Genomic DNA, 20944 nt, shown 5'->3' with positions numbered 1-20944 from the left:
GTGGGCTCCCCCTGCTGCTGGAGCCCGGGTGGGCCTGGGGCGGGCGTTTCGGGCGAGCAGGCCGCCCCTCTGGCCTCAGTTTCCTGGTTGCGGAGCCAGCACTCACTTCTCTGTGATTCCCCAGCCCCGTTCCTCCAGTCTCCTCTGCCCATGTCGGTCCCCGAGAGACGGTGAAGCGGTCCACCCTCCTCTTAGTTTGTCCAGGTCGGGCGCGATTGGCCGGGCCCCAGACCCCTTCGGTAGTTGGAGAGCCCCCTTCCTCGCCGCCCACAGCGCCCCATTTCTCCCCCACCCAGATTCCATCAGCAAAATGACGGACGTGGAGGAAAACGTTCCTCTGAAGGACCCTGGCGATGCAGAGAGCGGGCCCTGTAAGCCCGAAACCTCAGGACCGACACGGCAAGACATGAGCAGCCCCAAGAACCACCCTTTCAGTAGGTCCAGACCCGCCGGCCCCGGCCCTCGGGGTGCTTAGTGTGGGTCAGGTGGGAAGGAGCCCGCGGCGCCGCACTTCTCTATCCCCCTTTTTCCTCATTCCCCCTCCCCCCGCCCCCAATCTCTACTTTCAGGCCCCAGGCCCTCTGTTGACCAGAAGATCTTCAGAGTTTGTAGTCCTGGAGAAAGATGTGACCCAAGAGCGATTTCTTGAATCTGACAAGATGTGAGGTTGAGTCAGTCCAGAGCCAGCTTTGTATTCTTTTATTTTGAATTTGTAGGTGGAAAATGGCAGACACCTGGGGTAGATTTTAAAGAACGGAAATGGTCCCAGATGGGCATTGTGTTCTCTCGGTGCTTCGTTGACTGCATTAGTAATGCTGCTCTGGCCTCATACTCTTTAGCTCATACTATAAGAGATGTTCTTTTATAGTTCTTATTGGGGCACAAAGTATCTTCCACACTTTACGTCTGATCTCACTGGGACTCATCCAGCATTTCCCTTGTAATAATCACCAGGCAATTTCAGCAGTCATCAATCTGAAGGCCTGTCCACGTGCAACAACCTGCGTTAAATTCTTTAAATTCAATCGCATTTCTTTCTCTTGTAGCCACACGGGGTCGCTGCTGGTTAAGGAAAAGCAGCAAATGGGGTGCTTTGGAATCCTGATTTAGGCAATACAACTCCCTAACCTGAATAACCAAACTCCTCTTTTTTAATAATTTCGAAATTTTATATATCAGGTTGACTTGGTTAAGTTACCAAATTATCTTGAAAATGTCTTTGTCCTTGGGATCTGGGTTTTAAAAATCCATTTTAGTTACTTTTTACCTCTAATTTCTCTTTGAACCCTCCCTGTTCCTGAATTTTACAGCTGTAGGAGTTGCATAGTGCTATGGTACTTTTGAGCGACAGAACAATCTTGTCAAAGCAGGCTATGAGCTTTGGTTTGTTGTAATTGGGAAGTGTTTCTGTGTATTTTCCTCAGTCCTTCAATAAGCTGCTACAAGCAGCTCAATCTCCCTTTGAAGATTTTCTCTTTGTTCTGATTTTGCATTACTGAATTAGCAGTACGTCTGTTTGCATATTTGACTGTGTTTTGCCATTTTGGCCCAAACTGAAGACTTCAGAGAGACTGTAAAAATAAAGGGAACTTCCCGTCCACCTAAGGTTCAGTTCACCTTTACATTTACCTAAACGGAAACACTGCTGGTGGCTTTTTGGTAAATTTTACAATCACCTTTTACCCTTAACTTTTTATTTCGATATATTTAAAATCTGTTGAAAAGTAAAAAAAACAACGAATGCCCACATTAACATTTGCCACACTGTTTTTTTCTCTTATTGTATTTTACGTATGTATTTTTTCTTTCTTGAAGTTATAGTCATGACTTTACCTCTAAGTATTTCATGTCTCTTCTAAGAACAAAGCCATTCTCCTATGAAACCTCTTTTCTGCAATTTTTCCTTTTTACATTTTTAAACCTTTTTGCTTATGGAAAACTTAAACATATACAAAAGTAGAGAGATTGGAATAATGAACCCCCATTTACTCCTCACCCAACTTCAACAGTTATCAACTCATGGCCAATCTTAGTTCATTTATATCCCCTCCACATCTTGGAGCCTAATACTTTTTTGTGAACAGATTTTGAAGCTTCATTGAAAGAGAGTGAGAAAATATGATTTATTGTGTGCAGCTCTTTTATACCAAGTAATAATAACTACCATGTACGCCAATTATGTAAGAATGCTATCAGGTAGGTCTGTACTAAGAACTTAGAATAGTGGTTCCCAAATGCCAGAGCTGGTTTGTGACAAAATTCTTAGCATACTGTGTGAAATGAAATAAAGATATTGTAATGAGTTTTTCCTAAAGCTAAATTGATTCAATTTTCAGGACTAGTCTTTTTTCTGACTGTATTCCCTTTCCGCTTTTTGGGAGTTTAAACTATCCTTTTTCTTTTATGAAATGGTTTTGGTGGTGGTAGAGTGGATTTTTTTTTTTCTTGGTTGCACCAGGTCTTAGTTGCGGCTTGTGGGCTCCTTAGTTGCAGCTCACCAGCTCCTCAGTTGTGGCATGCACACTTTTAGTTGTGACATACATGTGGGATCTAGTTCCCTGACGAGGGATTGAACCAGGGCCCCCTGCATTGGGAGCACAGAGTCTTAACCACTGCTCCACCAGGGAAGTACCTACAGTGGATTTTTTATTTGCTTATTTCATACTATCCGTACCTGACAGAACAAAAAGTTGGCAAGCTGTCGTCAGTTGCTCAAAATCTTTTTGGATATTTACTAGTCTGTGAAATCCTAAATTCTGGAAACTACTTTAGAAGACCAAGTGAGATTGACGCCATTCAGTACCCTCTGTGTGGAGAATTTAACTTCCATCAGAGGCAGGAAGAGGAGAGTGGAATCGTAATATCCTTAGATAAACATTAGTTTTGCAAATCACAAATTATTTCTTTGCCACTTCATTATTTTATTTCTTAAGAGAAAGGCTTTTAATCAGTTTCACTCTGTTTTTTTATAAGATAGCTTCTTTGTCCTCCCTTACTCCCATGCTGGGCTACTGAGAGGCTCTGTCATGGGGCCTAGAGTTCAGAAAACATAACTGACTGGAATGGTCGAATGAGTGTATATAAAGTCACTGTGATGAATCTCAATTTGGAGCCTACTCAGTGGAGTGAATCTCTGAATAAAATAGAAATTCAGACTTCTTTGAGTTCACTGGTGTCCCCCATAAGTTCTTTTTTTTCAGTTGAGGTATAAGTGACATAGAACATTAGTTTCAGGTGTACCTCATATGTTCTTTCTGTCACAGGTCTGATAGATACAGTTAATGATGTTTCCAAGCTGAGCAAGGAGATTGGGATGAATCATGATTTCCACATGGAAGAGAAGGTTTTGCCTCCAAGCAGGTACAGGCTCTTCTAATTTTCCCATTTTATTCATCCTGTTATAGGCATTTAGCACTAATGGATTCTGACCAGACTCAAAGCATTTTTATTTAATAACACAATCAGTGCTTGAATCTAAGCCGTTAGAGGTCTCAGCAACTGAAACAGAAGAGTAATAAATTATAATTATTAGTATCAGAGGGTCAAGAAGCAAATGTTATTTAACCAGTGAATAAACCCAAGCAATTTTTGGGATGTTCACTTTGGGACCCCCACTTAATAATAAAATAGTTAGGGTGGATTTCAGATCTTCTCTGACAGATGGGGAGGAATTAGCGTGTAGTAGCTACCTATTGCTGCATGACAAATTACCCCAAAACTCATCAGCTAAAACAGTGTTCATTATCTCCCAGTTTCTGTGGGTCAGGGATTACGGACGTGGCTTCCTCACCCAGGGTGAGGAAGCGAGAGAGTAAGTGAGTGAGAGATGGTGCCCAAGACAGAAACCACGGTCTTTTTGTTACCTAACCTCAGGAGTGACGTCGTGGCCTCTGCTACATTCTGTTTGCTAGAAAGGAACCCATAAATCCAGGCCACACTCCAGGGTACAGGATTACACCAGGGTGTGAATACCAGAGATCTAGATCTTTGGGGTCATTTTATTGGTATTGGTTGCCTACCACATGGCTCCTGTCTTATCAGTTACTCTCTATGTGATCACAGATTTAAACAGGCACAGATAAAAAGATCAATTTTCTCATTGTGGTGTTTTCAACTGCCCCCTCAACTCCTCACCCGCACCCCCATTCCCCACTTCATATATCAGCTTAATTTGTGAATGAAGATCAGAACCCTGTTGATGAGGAATGCTCCCCCATCCCCATCAAGTCTTATTTTTCATTCTTCTTAGTTATATTGACATTGCAATAAATAAGAACCATTCCGTGAGTATGACTTGCTGGTTTATTGGCAGTTAAGAGGGTAAATTCATTGTCAGATTTTACATTTTAAAACAGTTCTGATTTCCCACCAACAGACAGATATGTGATGGCAGCTTGTGATAAGTCAATTTCCTTGAATGTTTTTGTTATTTGTCAGCTTCAGGGACTCTGTTACTAAAGTGCTGTTCTCTGCCACAAGTTGCTGCCCTGGTCTTCCTGGTCTGATCTGCTCTTGCCAGCAGATGTCCATGTCAAGCACAGCTTCTCTGGGAACAGGTTTTCACCAAAACCCAGATCCTCTAGCATCTCTCTCACTGCTTAGATGTTTCTGTTGCTGGCAGGAGAGGAGGAAAAAAGAGTAGAGGAAATGAGAGAGGGAGAAATGAAGCAGGGGAAACAGTACTATTCAGAGCTGGGTTTTCAAGTAAGGTAATACAAAATTTATATCAGGAAAAAGGTTGAAATCGAGTTTGAGGTCACTCCTTATTGGCAGTTGGCTTTACTTTGGGCTCATAGGATGAAGTTAATTACAATTGTAGGTTCCTAAGGGAAATCCCATGTTTGGGCATTCATTCATCAGGCATTTGCTGAGTTCTTATTATGTGGCAGGAAAAATGTTGAGTTCTGGGGATAGAGGTAGCTACAGCTATAAATAAATAAGACACTGTCTTTGCTGTCAAGAAGCTTTTGTAAGAGAGACAGATGAATAACAGAAAGTGACTGATAAGTTCACTCAGAGCTGTGTGAATAGAGTTCAATGAAAGTTCTCAGCTGCCTAAAGATCAGAGAAGATTTGCCTATGGAGGAAGATTTAGCCTATGATGACTTGAGTCTTAGAGGTGGTCTGGGTGGGAAGGAATGCTCCTGGCAGAGGAATCATGTTGGAGGCACAATGGTGTGAACTGAACAAGTATCTTGATGTGATTGAGCACAGGGTATTATGAGGTAGGAGGAGATAAATTTGAAAGGGAGGTAGAGCAATATCAGGAAGGGTCATGTGAGCCGTTTATACTGCTGGTGATGGGAAGCCCCAAAGGACTTTGAGCATGACCTCATGATTGGAGTTGCATCTTAGAAAAATCATTGATTTTAGAATGAATTGGTGGGGAACAGATTAAAAAGGGACAAGACTGAAGACAGAGGGACCAGTTAATGGCCTAATGTAGTAGTCCAGGTAAGAGATGATGGTAGGAGGGGATGGATTCCAGAGACATTTAAAAAGCAAAATTTATGGAACTTGGAAGATGGATTGGACAAATAGGGTGAGGGGAAAAGCTTTAAGAACAATTACAGTACACAACAGACTATTAGGTTATAGTTGGTTACCTCTGCTGATTGAGATTGGTATGTTGGGAGAGGAATTCTGATATTTGTTTTATTCATCTTTGTATTGCTTTTGTTTGTTTTACAAGGAGCATGCATTACTAAGGGGGGATGTTTAATGCCAGAAAACCAATCACTATTTGGCAATGACTAGGTACAGCCTCAGAATTTTCAAATGATTCTTTTTCTTCTTATTAGTCTAACTCTATAGGTCAGAGAAATCATTTAAATAAAGGTCAGAGGAAAATTAATTCCTTTTAAAATATTAATAGACAATTTTTTAGCATAGTTTAGTTTTATAGAAAAATGATGGAAAATAGAGTTCTTACATTCCCCCTTTTCTCCTGCACACAGTTTCCTCTATTATTTGTATTTTATATTAATGTGGTATATTTGTTACAATTGATGATCCAGTATTAATTCATTATTATTAACTCAAGTTTACACAGGTGTTCACTTTTCGTGTTGTATATTCTGTGGGTTTTGAAAAATGTATAATGACATGTATTCACCATTTCTGTATCACACAGAGTAATTTCACTGCCCTAAAAATCCCCTGTGTTCGACCTATTGGTTCTTCCCTCCCTCACTCTGAAACCCTTGGCAACCACTGATCTTTTTACAGTCTCCATAGGTTTTTCTGAATTTCTTATAGTTGGAATCATATAGTATGTAGCCTTTTCAGATTGGATTCTTTCAATTAGCAATATGCATTTAAGGTTCCTCCATGTCTTTTGAGGGCTGGATAGTGCATTTCTTTTTAGTATTGACCTCTTGGTTGCTTCCAAGTTTTGGCATTTATGAATAAAGCTGCTATAAATGTCCATGTGCAGGTTTTTGTGTGGACATAAGCTTTCAACTCATTTGAGTAAATACCAGGGAGCACTATTGTTGGATTGTATGGAAAGAGTATGTTTAATTTTGATAGAAACTGTGGAACCATCTTCCAGAGTGACAGGTCTTAACACTTTGCATTCCCACCAGCAATGAATGAGAGTTCCTGTTGCTCCCCGTCCTTGTCAGCATTTGGTATTCTCAGTGTTTTGGATTTTGGCTATTCTAATAGGTGTGTAGTGGTATCTCATTGTTACTTTAATTTACAATTCCCTAATGAGATGTGAGGTTGAGCATCTTTTCATATGCTTATATGCCATCTGTATATATATCAATACTTTGGTGAGGTGTCAGTTCAGACCTTTCCCTGTTTTAAAATTGGGTTGTTTTATTGTTGAATTTTAAGAGTTCTTTGTATATTTTGGATACTAGTTCTTTATCAGATATGTGCTTTGCTAAGATTGGAGCTTGCCTTTTCATTCTCTTGTCTCTCACAGAGCAGTTCTTAATTTTAATGAAGCCCAACTTACCAATTTTTTCTTTCATGGATCTTTCTTTTGGTGTTGTATCTAAAAGGTCGTTGCCAAACCCAAGGTCACCTAGATTTCTCCTGTTATCTTCTAGAAGTTTTAGAGTTTTATGTTTTACATTTAGGTCTATGATCTATTTGTGGAAGGTGTAAGATCTGTATCTAGATTCATTTTTTTGCATGTGGATGTCCAGTTGTTCCAGTACCATTTGTTGAAAAGACTATCCTTTCTAATTGAATTACCTTTGCTTCTGGTTTTTGTTTGTTTGCTTGTTTGTTTTAAAAAATTATTTATTTATTTATTTTTGGCTGCATTGGGTCTTCGTTGCTGTGCGTTGGCTTTCTCTAGTTGGCTATTGGGGGCTGCTCTTTGTTGCGGTGCGTGGGCTTCTCAGTGCGGTGGCTTCTCTTCTTGTGGAGCATGGGCTCTAGGCATGTGGGCTTCAGTAGTTGCAGTATGCGGGCTCAGTAGTTGTAGCTCACAGGCTTTAGAGCACAGGCTCAGTAGTTGTGGCGCGTGGGCTTAGTTGCTCTGCGGCATGTGGGATCTTCCTGGACTAGGGCTCGAACCTATGTCCGCTGCATTGGCAGGCAGATTCTTACCTATTGTGCCACCAGGGAAGTCCCTTTTTTTTTTTGAGTGGGGGGAAAAAGACGGATATTTCTGGCTTCCATGACTGGCTACATGGTAGTGCCATTGAAATTGGGAATACAGGAGGAAGAGGTTTGGAAGGGGAAGATAGTGAATTCAATTTTAGACCTGCTGATTTGGAAGTATCTATAGTTATTCAGGTGTTATCAAAGAATGAAAATCCTTTCCTAGATTTTAGGTCTATAAGAAAGTGAAAGATCATTTAGTTCATTGCTATATGTGTACATAAAGGGAAACTAAGTCACATCTTTTCTAAGCTAAATGCAAAATCAGTGCTAAAGTTCAGCCCGATCTCTATTCAGGGTTCTTCCTACTGCAGAGGGTGGGCTGTGCTGGAACCACAAGGAGCCCTTCTGAGAGGTTGTGCTGGTGCCCTGACATCCAAGTTTAACCCCAGCTTATTTAGCTCTGCTACCGTCCAAACATAGTTCCTGGCCTTTCCCTGTCTGTATAATGGTCTTTTATCATATCAAACACTGTTTGGGGCTTAGGAGATAATGACCTTTTGGCAGTTTTTGAGTAGAGAAAGTAATTTGTTCATTTAACCTTCTTACAGTCTGGAAGGCAGGGTCAAGGAGACAATGCACAATGCCTTTTGGGATCATCTGGAAGAGCAATTATTAGCTACTCCTCCAGACTTCAGCTGTGCTCTTGAACTCCTAAAAGAAATTAAAGAGGTGAGTGACGAACCTTTCATTTGTAGATGTAAAGTTCCTAGACAGCCCCCGCTCACTGGAATGTCAGTGGCTAGCAAATCCTAACTGAACATGGTCCATGAATCAGTCAGAGTCTAATCAATAGACAGAAATCACACAGTAATTTCAACAAAGAAGTTTTAATATAAAAATTATTATAACAGGGAATTGGAGAAATGAAGGCTTTGGGCTAGTAAGAAGCAAAGAAAACTCTACTGGAATATCAGACATAAGGAGAATCCTTTCTCATCCCCAGGGGCTGGGGAAAACCCAAGGACCCAGTTCCTCATTTGAGGGCATGTCTGTGCCAGGGGAGGTTGCTGGCCTGTGTGTGCTGCTGACCGCTGTGTACTGCAGGAGCTGGCCCTGGAGCAGCAGCCACTTTCCCTACAGAGTCCAGCACTAGAGAAGCCTCTCAGCTGTAGGAGCCAGCTGCCTGCAGAGCCACGTGTACTGTAGGAACCTGCCATGTGAGCATTCCAGAACCAGGAAGAAAAGCTCTTGCCTTTTGCAATGTCTTTCTAGTATGTGGTGGATACACCCTAAGGTGACCCCCAGTGATCCATGCCCTTGTATAATCCTCTCTCCCTGAGTGTGGATGAGATCTATAACTTGCTTTTAATCAATAGAATATGGCAAAGGTGATGGGATATTACTCCCAGGATTACATTTCATTATGTAAGACTTTATCTTAGCAGGCTGGAGAGAGAGACTTTCCAGCTGGCCTTGAAAAAGCAAACAGGTAGGGACTTCCCTGGAGGCGCAGTGGTTAAGAATCTGCCTGCCAATACAGGGGACACAAGTTCGAGCCCTGGTCTGGGAAGATCCCACATGCCGCGGAGCCACTAAGCCCGTGTGCCACAACTGCTGAGCCTGCACTCTAGAGCCTGCAAGCCACAACTACTGAAGCCTGCATGCCTAGAGCCTGTACTCTGCAACAAGAGAAGCCACTGCAATGAGAAGCCTGCGCACCACAATGAAGAGTAGCCCCCGCTCGCCACAACTAGAGAAAGCCCACGTGCAGCAATGAAGACCCAACACAGCCAAAAATAAATAAGTTTAAAAAAATTGTTTAAAAAAAAAGAAAAAGCAAACAGGTATGTTGTGACCTGCATATGGAGAGGGCCACATGGCAAGGAAATGCAGGTGGCCTCTAGGACCTGAGGGCAGCATCCAACAAACAGCCAGTAAGAAGCTGGGGCCTTCAAGTATACAGCTGTAAGGAAGTGAATTCTGTCAACAATTTGAATGAGCTTGGAAACATTCTTCCCCAGTCAGGTTTCCAAATGAGAACACAGCCCAGCCAACACCTTGGTTGCAACCTTGTGAGATCCTGAACAGAGGATCTGGTTAAACTTTCTGGACTCTTGACCCACAGAAACTGTGAGATGACAAACGTATATACTGTTTTAAGTCTCAAAGGTTATGGTTAACTTATGATAACAGAAAACCAATTAATAACCATCTTACATGCACCCCAGTGTTCATAGCAGCACTATTTACAGTAGCCAAGACATGAAAGCAACCTAAATGTCCATGTACAGATGAATAGATAAAGAAGATGGGGTCCATATACATAGTAGAATATTGCTCAGCCGTAAAAAAGAATGAAATAATGCCATTTGCAGCAACATGCATGGACCTAAAGATTATATCATACTGTCATACTAAGTGAAGTAAGTCAGACAGAGAAAGACAAATATCAGGTGATCTCATTTATATGTGTAATCTAAAGTATGATACAAATGAACTTATTTGCCAAACAGACTCACAGAGAAAACGAACTTATGATTACCAAAGGGGAAAGGGTGAGGGCAGGGATAAATTAGGAGTTTGGGATTAGCAGATATAAAAACTACTGTGTGTAAAATAGATAAACAACAGGTCCTACTGTATAGCAGAGAGAACTGTATTCAATATCCTGTAATAAACCATAATGAAGAAGAATATGAAAAACAATTTCATTATATGTATCTATATAGATATAATCTGGATCACTTTGCTGTATACCAGAAACTAACACAACATTGTAAATCAACTATACCCTCCCCCCTCAAAAACAGTGCCATCTACAGAGGAAGCTTAAAATTGTGCCATCTGATAAAGGAAAAATATTTAAAGGACTTACTCCATTTTCTCAGAGAAGAAAAGGATGGATTTGGAGAGGATTTGAGAGGCAGTAAATTGATAAATGTTGCATTCCATTCCTTTGGCTACTCAGCTTCCATATGTACCCTTCTATAAACACTCAAATTTCTGAAAACAATTCTATTTTTACCTAATAAGACATAGCTATCCAGGAAATTCCCTGGCCATCCAGTAGTTAGGACTCCATGCTTTCACTGCCGTGGACCCAGGTTCAGTTCCTGGTCAGGGAACTAAGATCCCACAAGCCGTGCAGCGTGGCCGAAAAAAGAAAAAGAAAAGACAAAAGACATAGCTAGGGCTATGGTGGCGCAGTGGTTAAGAGTTCGCCTGCCGATGCAGGGGACACGGGTTTGTGCCCCGGTCCGGGAAGATCCCACGTGCTGCGGAGCGGCTGGGCCCATGAGCCATGGCCGCTGAGCCTGCGCGTCCGGAGCCTGTGCTCTGCAACGGGAGAGGCCACAACAGTGAGAGACCCGCGTACTGCAAAAAAAAAAAAAAAAGGCATAGCTATATGTCTTACAAGTTCTTATCCTTTTCCCCAAATGAGGAAACTCACATTCCCAATAGTTATAACTGTTGCTGTCTATGATATACCTCATATTTGGTCATAGTCTCACTGAATATTCTATTACCTACAGGCTAAACTGTAAAATTTAACTTCCAACAACCTGTCTATAAAATAATAATGGAGGTTCCTTAAAAAACTAAAAATAGAGCTATCATATGATTCTGCAATCCCACTCCTGGGCATATATCCAGAGAAAACCATAATTCAAAAGATACGTGCACCCCAAATGTTCACTGCAGCACTATTTACAATAGCCAGGACCTGGAAGCAACCTTAATGTCCATAGACAGATGAATGGATAAAGAAGATATGGTACACATATACAATAGAATATTACTCAGCCATAAATAAAGAATGAAATAATGCCATTTGCAGCAACGTATACACACTACTATATATAAAACAGATAATCATCAAGGACCTACTGTATAGCACAGAGAACTCTACTCAATTATTCTGTAATAACCTAAATGGGAAAGGAATCTGAAAAAGATATATGTATAACTGAATCACTTTGCTGTACACCTGAAACTGACAAAACGTGTAAATCAACTATACTCCAATATAAAATAAAAATTAAAAAAAAAAATAATGGGAAGGAGAGAGAAGAAAATTGTTAGCATATACAAATAAAGCCATGCTTATAACAAGCAAAGAGAAAATGTATGGTCTTCATTTCTGTAATTGGTCCTGAGGCTGTAGTTGGTATCTGTGGCTTCATTTTACTAGTCATTCCATATTTCCCTTGTCCTTAGCTGCTGGGGTTCTTTATCTGATGGAGTGACTCAAACCTTCATTGCCAAAGAGTCTGAGTCCTTGGGCATTTTGCTTTTGTTGTTTGTATGTTGTGTTTTTCCCTTGACTTATATTATTGGGTATGGAAGTATCAAAAGGTACCTTAGAATCTTCTGGGTTCCAGACACAGTCCTTCTTGTTCCCATTGTGTAGCAGCAACCCAGTTTCTCCTTAGTACTCAGGATCAATTACTCTAGTCCATAGAGGAACTCCTTTTTTACCTTGTTGGTTCAGTGGTATAGGGAGCCCAAAATGACCAGGGGGGTAGTCTCATCTTCTAATTCATTGGAACCAATGTAAGCATTCCTCCCAAATCAGCAGAGCCCAAAGTTGGCAGGAGGGGAAATAAAAATTCTGCAAGTAGGTTATTAGATATAATGGTGAGAGGAACCAGTCCTACTTCCACCCCTTGATTCCTGGGACCATGTATTCTGGCTTTAGGGAATAGCACTGCATAATGGTTTTGATTCAAAGTATATATTGCATCTTATAAGACAGAACCTCTTCCTTTCAGGATATTATCTCTCAACTAATGCTGTAACTGAGTCTTCAATAAGCCATTCCACTTTTCAGTTAAGACCAGTCGACTCTCCGTGAGGGGTATGTGGGTATGAACCCGTTGCTGTACTTTCTTGGCTGTAAAATGAGTTCCTTGATTAGATGCAATGCTGTGGGGCATACCAGGACCCAGGACAGAGGATAAGGCATTCTGTGAAATTTTGTGAGTATATGGATGTTGGTGCTAACAGAAGTAGTGCAGACAGGGAAGACAGCTCCATATTCAGAATGCGTCTATTCCATTGAGGGTGAATCTCTGCCCCCTCCGCGAAGGAAGAGATCCAAAGAAATCATCCGCTACAAGGTGGCTGGCTGATCCTCCCTGGGGAATGGTGCCACATTACCAACTTAGTTGTTTGTGCTTTTTAGGATTTTTTTATTATGATAAACAAAATTTTTACCGTTTTAATAATGTTAAGTGTTACAATTCAGTGGCATTAAGTACATTCACAATGTTGTGCAGTCATCACCACTATCCATTTCCAGTACGTTTCATCTTCCCAAACAGAAACTCTACCCATTAAACAGTAACTCTTCAGACCCCTTTTCCACCCGTGCCTGGTAACCTCTATATTACCTTCTGTCTCTAGGAATTTGACTACTCTAGATTCCTCATATAAGTGGAATCATACAACATTTGTCCTTTTACATATGGCAAATTTTACTTAGCATGTTTTCAAGGTTCATCCACATTGCAGTGTGGCAGAACTTCATCCCTTTTTATGGCTGAAAATATTCCATTGTATGGATATACCACATTTTGTTTATCTATTCATTTGTTGTTTTGCTTTGGTTTTGGCCACATCACGTCTTAGTTGCAGTGTGCAGCATCTTCAGTTGCAGCATGTGGGATTTTTTTTTTTTTCACATCTTTATTGGAGTATAAATGCTTTACAAGGTTGTGTTAGTTTCTGCTGTATAACAAAGTGAATCAGCTATATGTATACATATATCCCCATACCCCCTTCCTCTTGAGGCTCCCTCCCACTCTCCCTATCCCATCCCTCTAGGTTGTCACAGAGCATCAAGTTGATCTCCTTGTGCTATGCAGCAGCTTCCCACTAGCCATCCATTTTACATTTGGTAGTATATATATGTCAGTGCTACTGTCTCACTTAATCCCAGCTTCCCCTTCCCCCCCATGCCCTCAAATCCATTCTCTACGTCTGTGTCTTTATTCCTGCCCCGCCACTAGGTTCATCAGTGCTGCTTTTTTAAAAATTCCATATGTATGTGTTAGCATACGGTATTTGTTTTTCTCTTTCTGACTTACTTCACTCTGTATGACAGATTCTAGGTCCATCCAGCTCACTACAAATAACTCAGTTTCGTTCCTTTTTATGGTTGAGTAATATTCCATTGTATATATGTGCCACATCTTCTTTATCCATTCATCTGTTGATGGACATTTAGGTTGTTTCGATGTCCTGGCTATTGTAAATAGAGCTGCAGTGTACATTGTGGTGCATATATCTTTTTGAATTATGGTTTTCTCAGTGTGTATGCCCAGTAGTGGGATTGCTGGGTCATATGGTAGCTCTATTTTTAGTTTTACAAGGAACCTCCATACTGTTCTCCGTAGTGGCTGTATCAATTTACATTCCCACCAACAGTGCAGGAGGGTTCCCTTTTCTCCACACCCTCTGCAGCATTTATTGTTTCTAGATTTTTTTTTGATCCACTTTCCTTTTATTTATTTTTTGAATTTTATTTTATTTATTTTTTATACAGTAGGTTCTTATTAGTTATCCATTTTATACATATTAGTGTATATATGTCAATCCCAATCGCCCAATTCATCATACCACCACCGCTCCCCACCGCTTTCCCCCCTTGGTGTCCATACGTTTGTTCTCTATATCTGTGTCTCTATTTCTGCCCTGCAAACCGGTTCATCTGTACCATTTTTCCAGTTTCCACATATATGCGTTAATATACGATATTTGTTTTTCTCTTTCTGACTTACTTCACTCTGTATGACAGTCTCTAGATCCATCCACGTCTCTACAAATGACCCAATTTCTTCCTTTTTATGGCTGAGTAATATTCCATTATATATATGTTCCACATCTTCTTTTTTTTTATATAAATTTATTTATTTATTTACTTATTTTTGCCTGCATTGGGTCTTCGTTGCTGCATGCAGGTTTTCTCTAGTTGTGGCAAGCGGGGGCCACTCCTTGCTGCAGTGCGCAGGCCTCTCACTGTGGTGGCCTCTCTTGTTGCGGAGCATGGGCTCTAGGTGCGCGGGCTTCAGCAGTTGTGGCTCACGGGCTCCAGAGTGCAGGATCAATAGTTGTGGCACACGGGCTTAGCTGCTCCACGGCATGTGGGATCTTCCCAGAGCAGGGCTCAAACCCATGTCCCCTGCATTGGCAGGCGGATTCTTAATCACTCTTAGGGCTAAACTCTAAAGCTATTTGACTTAAAGCTGGAAGCTGGTCCATCAAAGGATGTTAGAAGTACAAAACACAGGTCCTCTCTACACAGCTTCGGATTCAGCAATTAGCTTGAAAAGACTGATGGTCTTGGAGGGTCTCCTGGGGAGGTGGGGTTGGCTGTGGCTCATACTGGGGCCATAAAAGCTGGTGGCAGATATACTGGGGATTATTCATCTGCCACCACATCTTCTTTATCCATTCATCTGTCAGTGGGCATTTAGGTTGCTTCCATGACCTGGCTATTGTAAATAGTGCTGCAATGAACATTGGGGTGCATGTGTCTTTTTGAATTATGGTTTTCTCAGGGGTCATATGGTAGTTCTATTATAGTTTTTCAAGGAACCTCCATACTGTTCTCTACAGTGGCTCTATGAATTTACATTCCCACCAACAGGGTAGGAGGGTTCCCTTTTCTCCACACTCTCTCCAGCATTTATTGTTTGTAGATATTTTGATGATGGCCATTCTGACTGGTGTGAGGTGATACCTCATTGTGGTTTTGATTTGCATTTCTCTAATGATTAATGATGTTGAGCATTTTTTCATGCATTTGTTGGCCATCTGTATGTCTTCTTTGGAGAAATGTCTATTTAGGTCTTCTGCCCATTTTTGAATTGGGTTGTTTGTTTTTGTGGTATTGAGCTGCATGGGCTGCTTGTATATTTTGGAGATTAATCCTTATCAGTTGCTTCGTTTGCAAATATTTTCTCCCATTCTGAGGGCTGTCCTCTTGTCTTGTTTATGGTTTCCTTTGCTGTGCAAAAGCTTTTAAGTTTCATTAGGTCCCATTTGTTTATTTTTGTTTTCATTTCCCTTTCTCTGGGAGGTGGGTCAAAAAGGATCTTGCTGTGATTTATGTCATAGAGGGTTCTGCCTATATTTTCCTCTAAGAGTTTTATAGTGTCCGGCCTTACATTTAGGTCTTTAATCCATTTTGAGTTTATTTTTGTGTTTGGTGTTAGGGTGTGTTCTAATTTCATTCTTTTACATGTATCTATCAATTTTTCCCAGCACCACTTACTGAAGAGGCTGTTTTTCCTCCATTGTATATTCTTGCCTCCTTTGTCAAAGATGAGGTGATCATATGTGCATGGGTTTATCTCTGGGCTTTCTATTCTCTTCGGGATCTTTTTTTAGTTGTGACATGTGGACTCTTAGTTGCAGCATGTGGGATCTAGTTTCCTGACCAGGGATTGAACCCAGGCCCCCTGCATTGGGAGCACGGAGTCTTAGCCACTGGACCACCAGGGAAGTCCCCATTCATCTGTTGATGGACATTTGTGTTTTCACGTTTTTGCTATTGGGAGTAGTGATGCTATGAACATTTGTGTACAAGTCTTTGTTTGAACATCTCTTTTCCAGTCTTTGGAATATATACCCTGGAGTGGAATTGCTGAATCATGTGATAATTCTATATTTAATTTATTGAGAAATCACTAAACTGTTTTCCACAGTGACTTACCATTTTACATTCCCACCAGAAATGTATGAGTATTCCAATTTCTCCACATTTTCACTTATTTTTCAACATTTATTTTCCTTTTTTAAAAAAAATATAGATCTTCCCATGGCACAGCCTGCATGAAGTGGAATCTTAATGTGGTTTTGATTTGCATTTCCCTAGTGGCTAATGGTGTTGAGCATCTTCATGTGCTTGATGCCCTCTTCTGCGTCATCTTTGGAGAAATATTTACTCAAGTCCTTTGCCCATTTTAAAATTGAGCTGTCTTTTTGTTGTTGAGTTGTAAGAGTTCCTTAAACATTCTGGATAGTTGACCCTTGTCTGATAAATGATTTGCAGATGTTGTCTTCCATTCTGTGGGTAGTTTTTTCACTTTCTTGATAATGTACCTTGATGCACAAAAGTTTTAATTTTAATGAAGCGCCATTTATCCAGTCTATGGTTGCTTCTGCTTTTGGTGTCATATCTTATGAAATCCAAGATTATGAAGATTTACTCCTATTTTCTTCTGAGAATTTCAGAATTTTAGCTCTTATGTTAGGTCTTCCACCCATTTTGAGTTAATTTTTTATCTGGTGTAGGTAAGGTTCAACTTCATCCTTCTTCTTCTTTTTTTTTTTTTGTGGTACGCAGGCCTCTCACTGTTGTGGCCTCTCCTGTTGCAGAGCACAGGCTCCGGATGCGCAGGCTCAGCAGCCATGGCTCACGGGCCCAGCCGCTCCGCGGCATGTGGGATCCTCCTGGACCAGGGCATGAACCCGTGTCCCCTGCATCGGCAGGTGGACTCTCAACCACTGCGCCACCAGGGAAGCCCCAACTTCATTCTTTTGCATGTGGATATCCAGTTTCCCCAGTACCATTTGTTGAAAAGACTGTCCTTTCCCCATTGAATGGTCTTGGCGTTGTTCTCAAAAATCATTTGACCATATGTCCAGGTTTTATTTCTGGGCCGTCTATTCTAATCTGGTCTGTATGTCTGTCCTTGTACCTGGATATGCTTGGTCTCTTATGGGTCATTTTCATCTGATGATAGATTGCTGTGGTGCATGTCCAGTCTTGTGGCTAGGTAGGTCAGACAACACCGAGTTCCTGGTGGGAATCTCAGGCCACATGGTCACCCAGTGTCCTGTGGTGTGGTGTTTACTTTCTGCCAAGGGTCAGGCACAAGCCAGAAACTGTTTCTCAAAAGGCAAATAGTTATCTGCAGAAGAGGGCATAGATTTGCTCCCAAATCCTAGAAGTCTGTGCTGTGATGTTCCTGTTGGTGTTTGCCAGGGCTCTGGACAGCATCCTTACTTGCCATGGGCACTTCAAGTATCATTGAGTCTGCTGGATCAGGCCTAAATGGTAGAGTCACTTGTATAGCAGCCTGAACTTGCTGCAGAGCCTAGTCTTACTTGGTTCCACTTGAAATTGGCAACCTCGTGAGTGACTCTAAATGAGTGTCACAGTAGCAATCTCAGATGTGGTGTATGTTGCCTATCACATCCACAAAGTCCTACAAGTGTTGTGCCTTTTTTCATGATGGGTGGTTTGAGGTACAGCAACTTACTTTTCATCTTGGAGTGGAAAGCTTGACAAGCTCAGACCACTGAAACTCTAGCAACTGCACTGAGGTCACCAGCTGCCCAATTCTTGTAGGGATTATCTGCCATCCTCTAGTTTGCATGTTTTTCTAAGGCATCTAAGGTACTTCCTACTTTCTGCTCATCAAATCCAATGGACATGTGGCCATTTGAGTTCAAACCTCACTCATGGTACAGATTTTGTATCAGTCAGGGTCCAATCAGGCAAAAGAAACCACATAGTAATTCGAACAAAGAGAAGCTGCTGTGCTGCAGGAGCTTGCTGGCAGGAGCACACCAGAGCCAGGAAGGAAGAGGCTTCCTCTTGCATTGTCTCTTTAGCACCCTCTACTGGCAGAACTTAACATTGTGCCAGCCAGCAAAGGAAAAATATTTAAAGGGCCCAGCACCATTTTCTCAGAGTAGGCACTGATGGGCAGATTTGGAACTGAGAGGCTCCAAGTGGATAACTGGCATAGTTTGTCATTTAAATGGATAGTATGGAGCAACTTTTATTTGTTTAAGATGAAGCTAAACAGTTGGGATCTTGCTGTGGCAACACAGTGTTTCATTAAGTTAAACAACCCTATCCCTCACCACCACCAATGTCTAGATGTTACAGAGCCACAGAGATGAATAAGAGAGTCTCTGTCCACAGGGGACTTATGTTTTTGGGTTAATAGTCTATTTCAAGGGACTTTTTTTTTAAATTTTATACTCCAAGGTTTTTTTTAATTTATTTTTTATACAGCACGTTCTTATTAGTCATCCATTTTACACACGTCAGTGTACACATGTCAATCCCAATCTCCCAATTCATCACACCACCACCACCACCACCCGCCACTTTAGCCCTTAGTGTCCATACGTTTGTTCTCTACATCTGTGTCTCAGTGTCTGCCCTGCAAACTGTTTCATCTGTACCATTTTTCTAGGTTCCACATATATGAGCTAACACATGATATTTGTTTTTCTCCTTCTGACTTCACTCTGTATGACATTCTATAGGTTCATCACGTCTCTGCATATGACCCAATTCCCTTCCTTTTTATGGCTGAGTACTATTCCATTGTATATATCTACCACATCTTCTTTATCTATTTGTCTGTCGATGGGCATTTAGGTTGCTTCCATGACCTGGCTATTGTAAATAGAGCTGCAGTGAATATTGGGGTGCATGTATCTCTTTGAATTATAGTTTTCTCAGGGTATATGCGCAGTAGTGGGATTGCTGGGTCATATGGTAGCTCTATTTTTAGTTTTTTAAGGAACCTCCATACTGTTCTCCATCATGGCTGTATCAATTTACATTCCCACCAACAGTGCAAGAGGGTTCCCTTCTCTCCACACCCTCTCCAGCATTTGTTGTTTGTAGATTTTCTGATGATGCCCATTCTAACTGGTGTGAGGTAATACCTCATTGTAGTTTTGATTTGCATTTCGCTAATAATTAGTGATGTTGAGTGGCTTTTCATGTGCTTCTTGGCCATCTGTATGTCTTCTTTGGAAGAATGTCTATTTAGGTCTTCTGCCCATTTTTGGATTGGGTTGTTTGTTTTTATAATATTGAGCTGCATGAGCTGTTTATATATTTCAGAGATTAATCCTTTGTTGATTCATTTGCAAATATTTTCTTCCATTCTGAGGGGTATCTTTTCGTCTTGTTTGTAGTTTCCTTTGCTTTGCAAAAGCTTTTAAGTTTCATTAGGTCCCATTTGTTTATTTTGGTTTTATTTCCATTACTCTAGAAGGTGGATCAAAAAAGATCTTTCTGTGATTTATGTCAAAGAGTGTCCTTCCTATGTTTTCCTCTAAGAGCTTTATAGTGTCCAGTCTTACATTTAGGTCTCTAATCCATTTTGAGTATTTTTTTGTGTATGGTGTTAGGGAGTGTTCTAATTTCATTCTTTTACATGTAGCTGTCCAGTTTTCCCAGCAACACTTATTCAAGAGACTGTCTTTTCTCCATTGTATATCCTTGCCTCCTTTGTCATAGATTAGTTGACCATAGGTGTGTGGGTTTATCTCTGGGCTTTCTATCCTGTTCCATTGATCTATATTTCTGTTTTTGTGCCAGTACCATATTGTCTTGATTACTGTAGCTTTGTAGTATAGTCTGAAGTCAGGGAATCTGATTCCTCCAGCTCCGTTTTTTTCCCTCAAGAATGCTTTGGCTATTCGGGGTCCTTTGTGTCTCCATACAAATTTTAAGATTTTTTGTTCTAGTTCCGTAAAAAATGCCATTGGTAATTTGATAGGGATTGCATTGAATCTGTAGATTGCTTTGTGTAATATAGTCATTTTCACGATATTGATTCTTCCAATCCAAGAACATGGTATATCTCTCCATCTGTTTGTATCATCTTTAATTTCTTTCATCAGTGTCTTATAGTTTTCTGCATACAGGTCTTTTGTCTCCCTAGGTAGGTTTATTCCTAGGTGTTTTATTCTTTTTGTTGCAATGGTAAATGGGAGTGTTTCCTTAATTTCTTTTTCAGATTTGTCATCATTAGTGTATAGGAATGCAGGATACTTCTGTGCATTGATTTTGTATCCTGCTACTTTACCAAATTCATTGATTAGCTCTAGTAGTTTTTTGGTGGCATCTTTAGGAATCTCTATATATAGTATCATGTCATCTGCAAACAGTGACAGTTTTACTTCTTCTTTTCCAATTTGTATTCCTTTTATTTCTTTTTCTTCTCTGATTGCTGTGGTTAGGACTTCCAAAACTATGTTGAATAATAGTGGTGAGAGTGGATATCCTTTTCTTGTTCCTGATCTTGGAGGAAGTGCTTTCAGTTTTTCACCATTGAGAATGATGTTTACTGTGGGTTTGTCATATATGGCCTTTATTATGTTGAGGTAGGTTCCCTCTGTGCCCACTTTCTGGAGAGTTTTTATCATAAATGGGTGTTGAATTTTGTCAGAAGCTTTTTCTGCATCTATTCAGATGATCATATGTTTTTTCTTCTTCAATTTGTTATTATGGTGTATCACATTGATTGATTTGCATATATTGAAGAATCCTTGCATCCCTGGGATAAATCCCACTTGATCATGGTGTATGATCCTTTTAATGGGTTCTTGGATT

General features: G+C 40.8%; 1 protein-coding gene across 2 annotated transcripts in view; it reads left to right on the top strand.

Annotated features, from left to right (window-relative positions):
• The first annotated feature begins 302 nt into the window (after nt 1–302).
• Nucleotides 303–20944, top strand: part of TCP11 (t-complex 11) — a 29379-nt gene continuing 8737 nt past the window's right edge. Inside the window, exons 1-3 of one of the 2 annotated variants that reach the window (XM_004267695.3) lie at nt 303–434; nt 3264–3360; nt 8175–8295. In XM_004267695.3, the coding sequence (XP_004267743.1) occupies nt 311–434; nt 3264–3360; nt 8175–8295 (342 nt within the window). In that variant the 5' untranslated portion in view covers nt 303–310. Of the gene's footprint in view, nt 435–3263; nt 3361–8171; nt 8296–9106; nt 9411–20944 lie in introns of those variants that run through there. The other variant, XM_049693750.1, reaches the window with a different exon arrangement.

This window comes from Orcinus orca, chromosome 10 (genome assembly GCF_937001465.1).
Source record: "Orcinus orca chromosome 10, mOrcOrc1.1, whole genome shotgun sequence".
Classification (NCBI taxonomy): domain Eukaryota; kingdom Metazoa; phylum Chordata; class Mammalia; order Artiodactyla; family Delphinidae; genus Orcinus; species Orcinus orca.
This window is presented reverse-complemented; position numbering and strand designations above follow the sequence as displayed.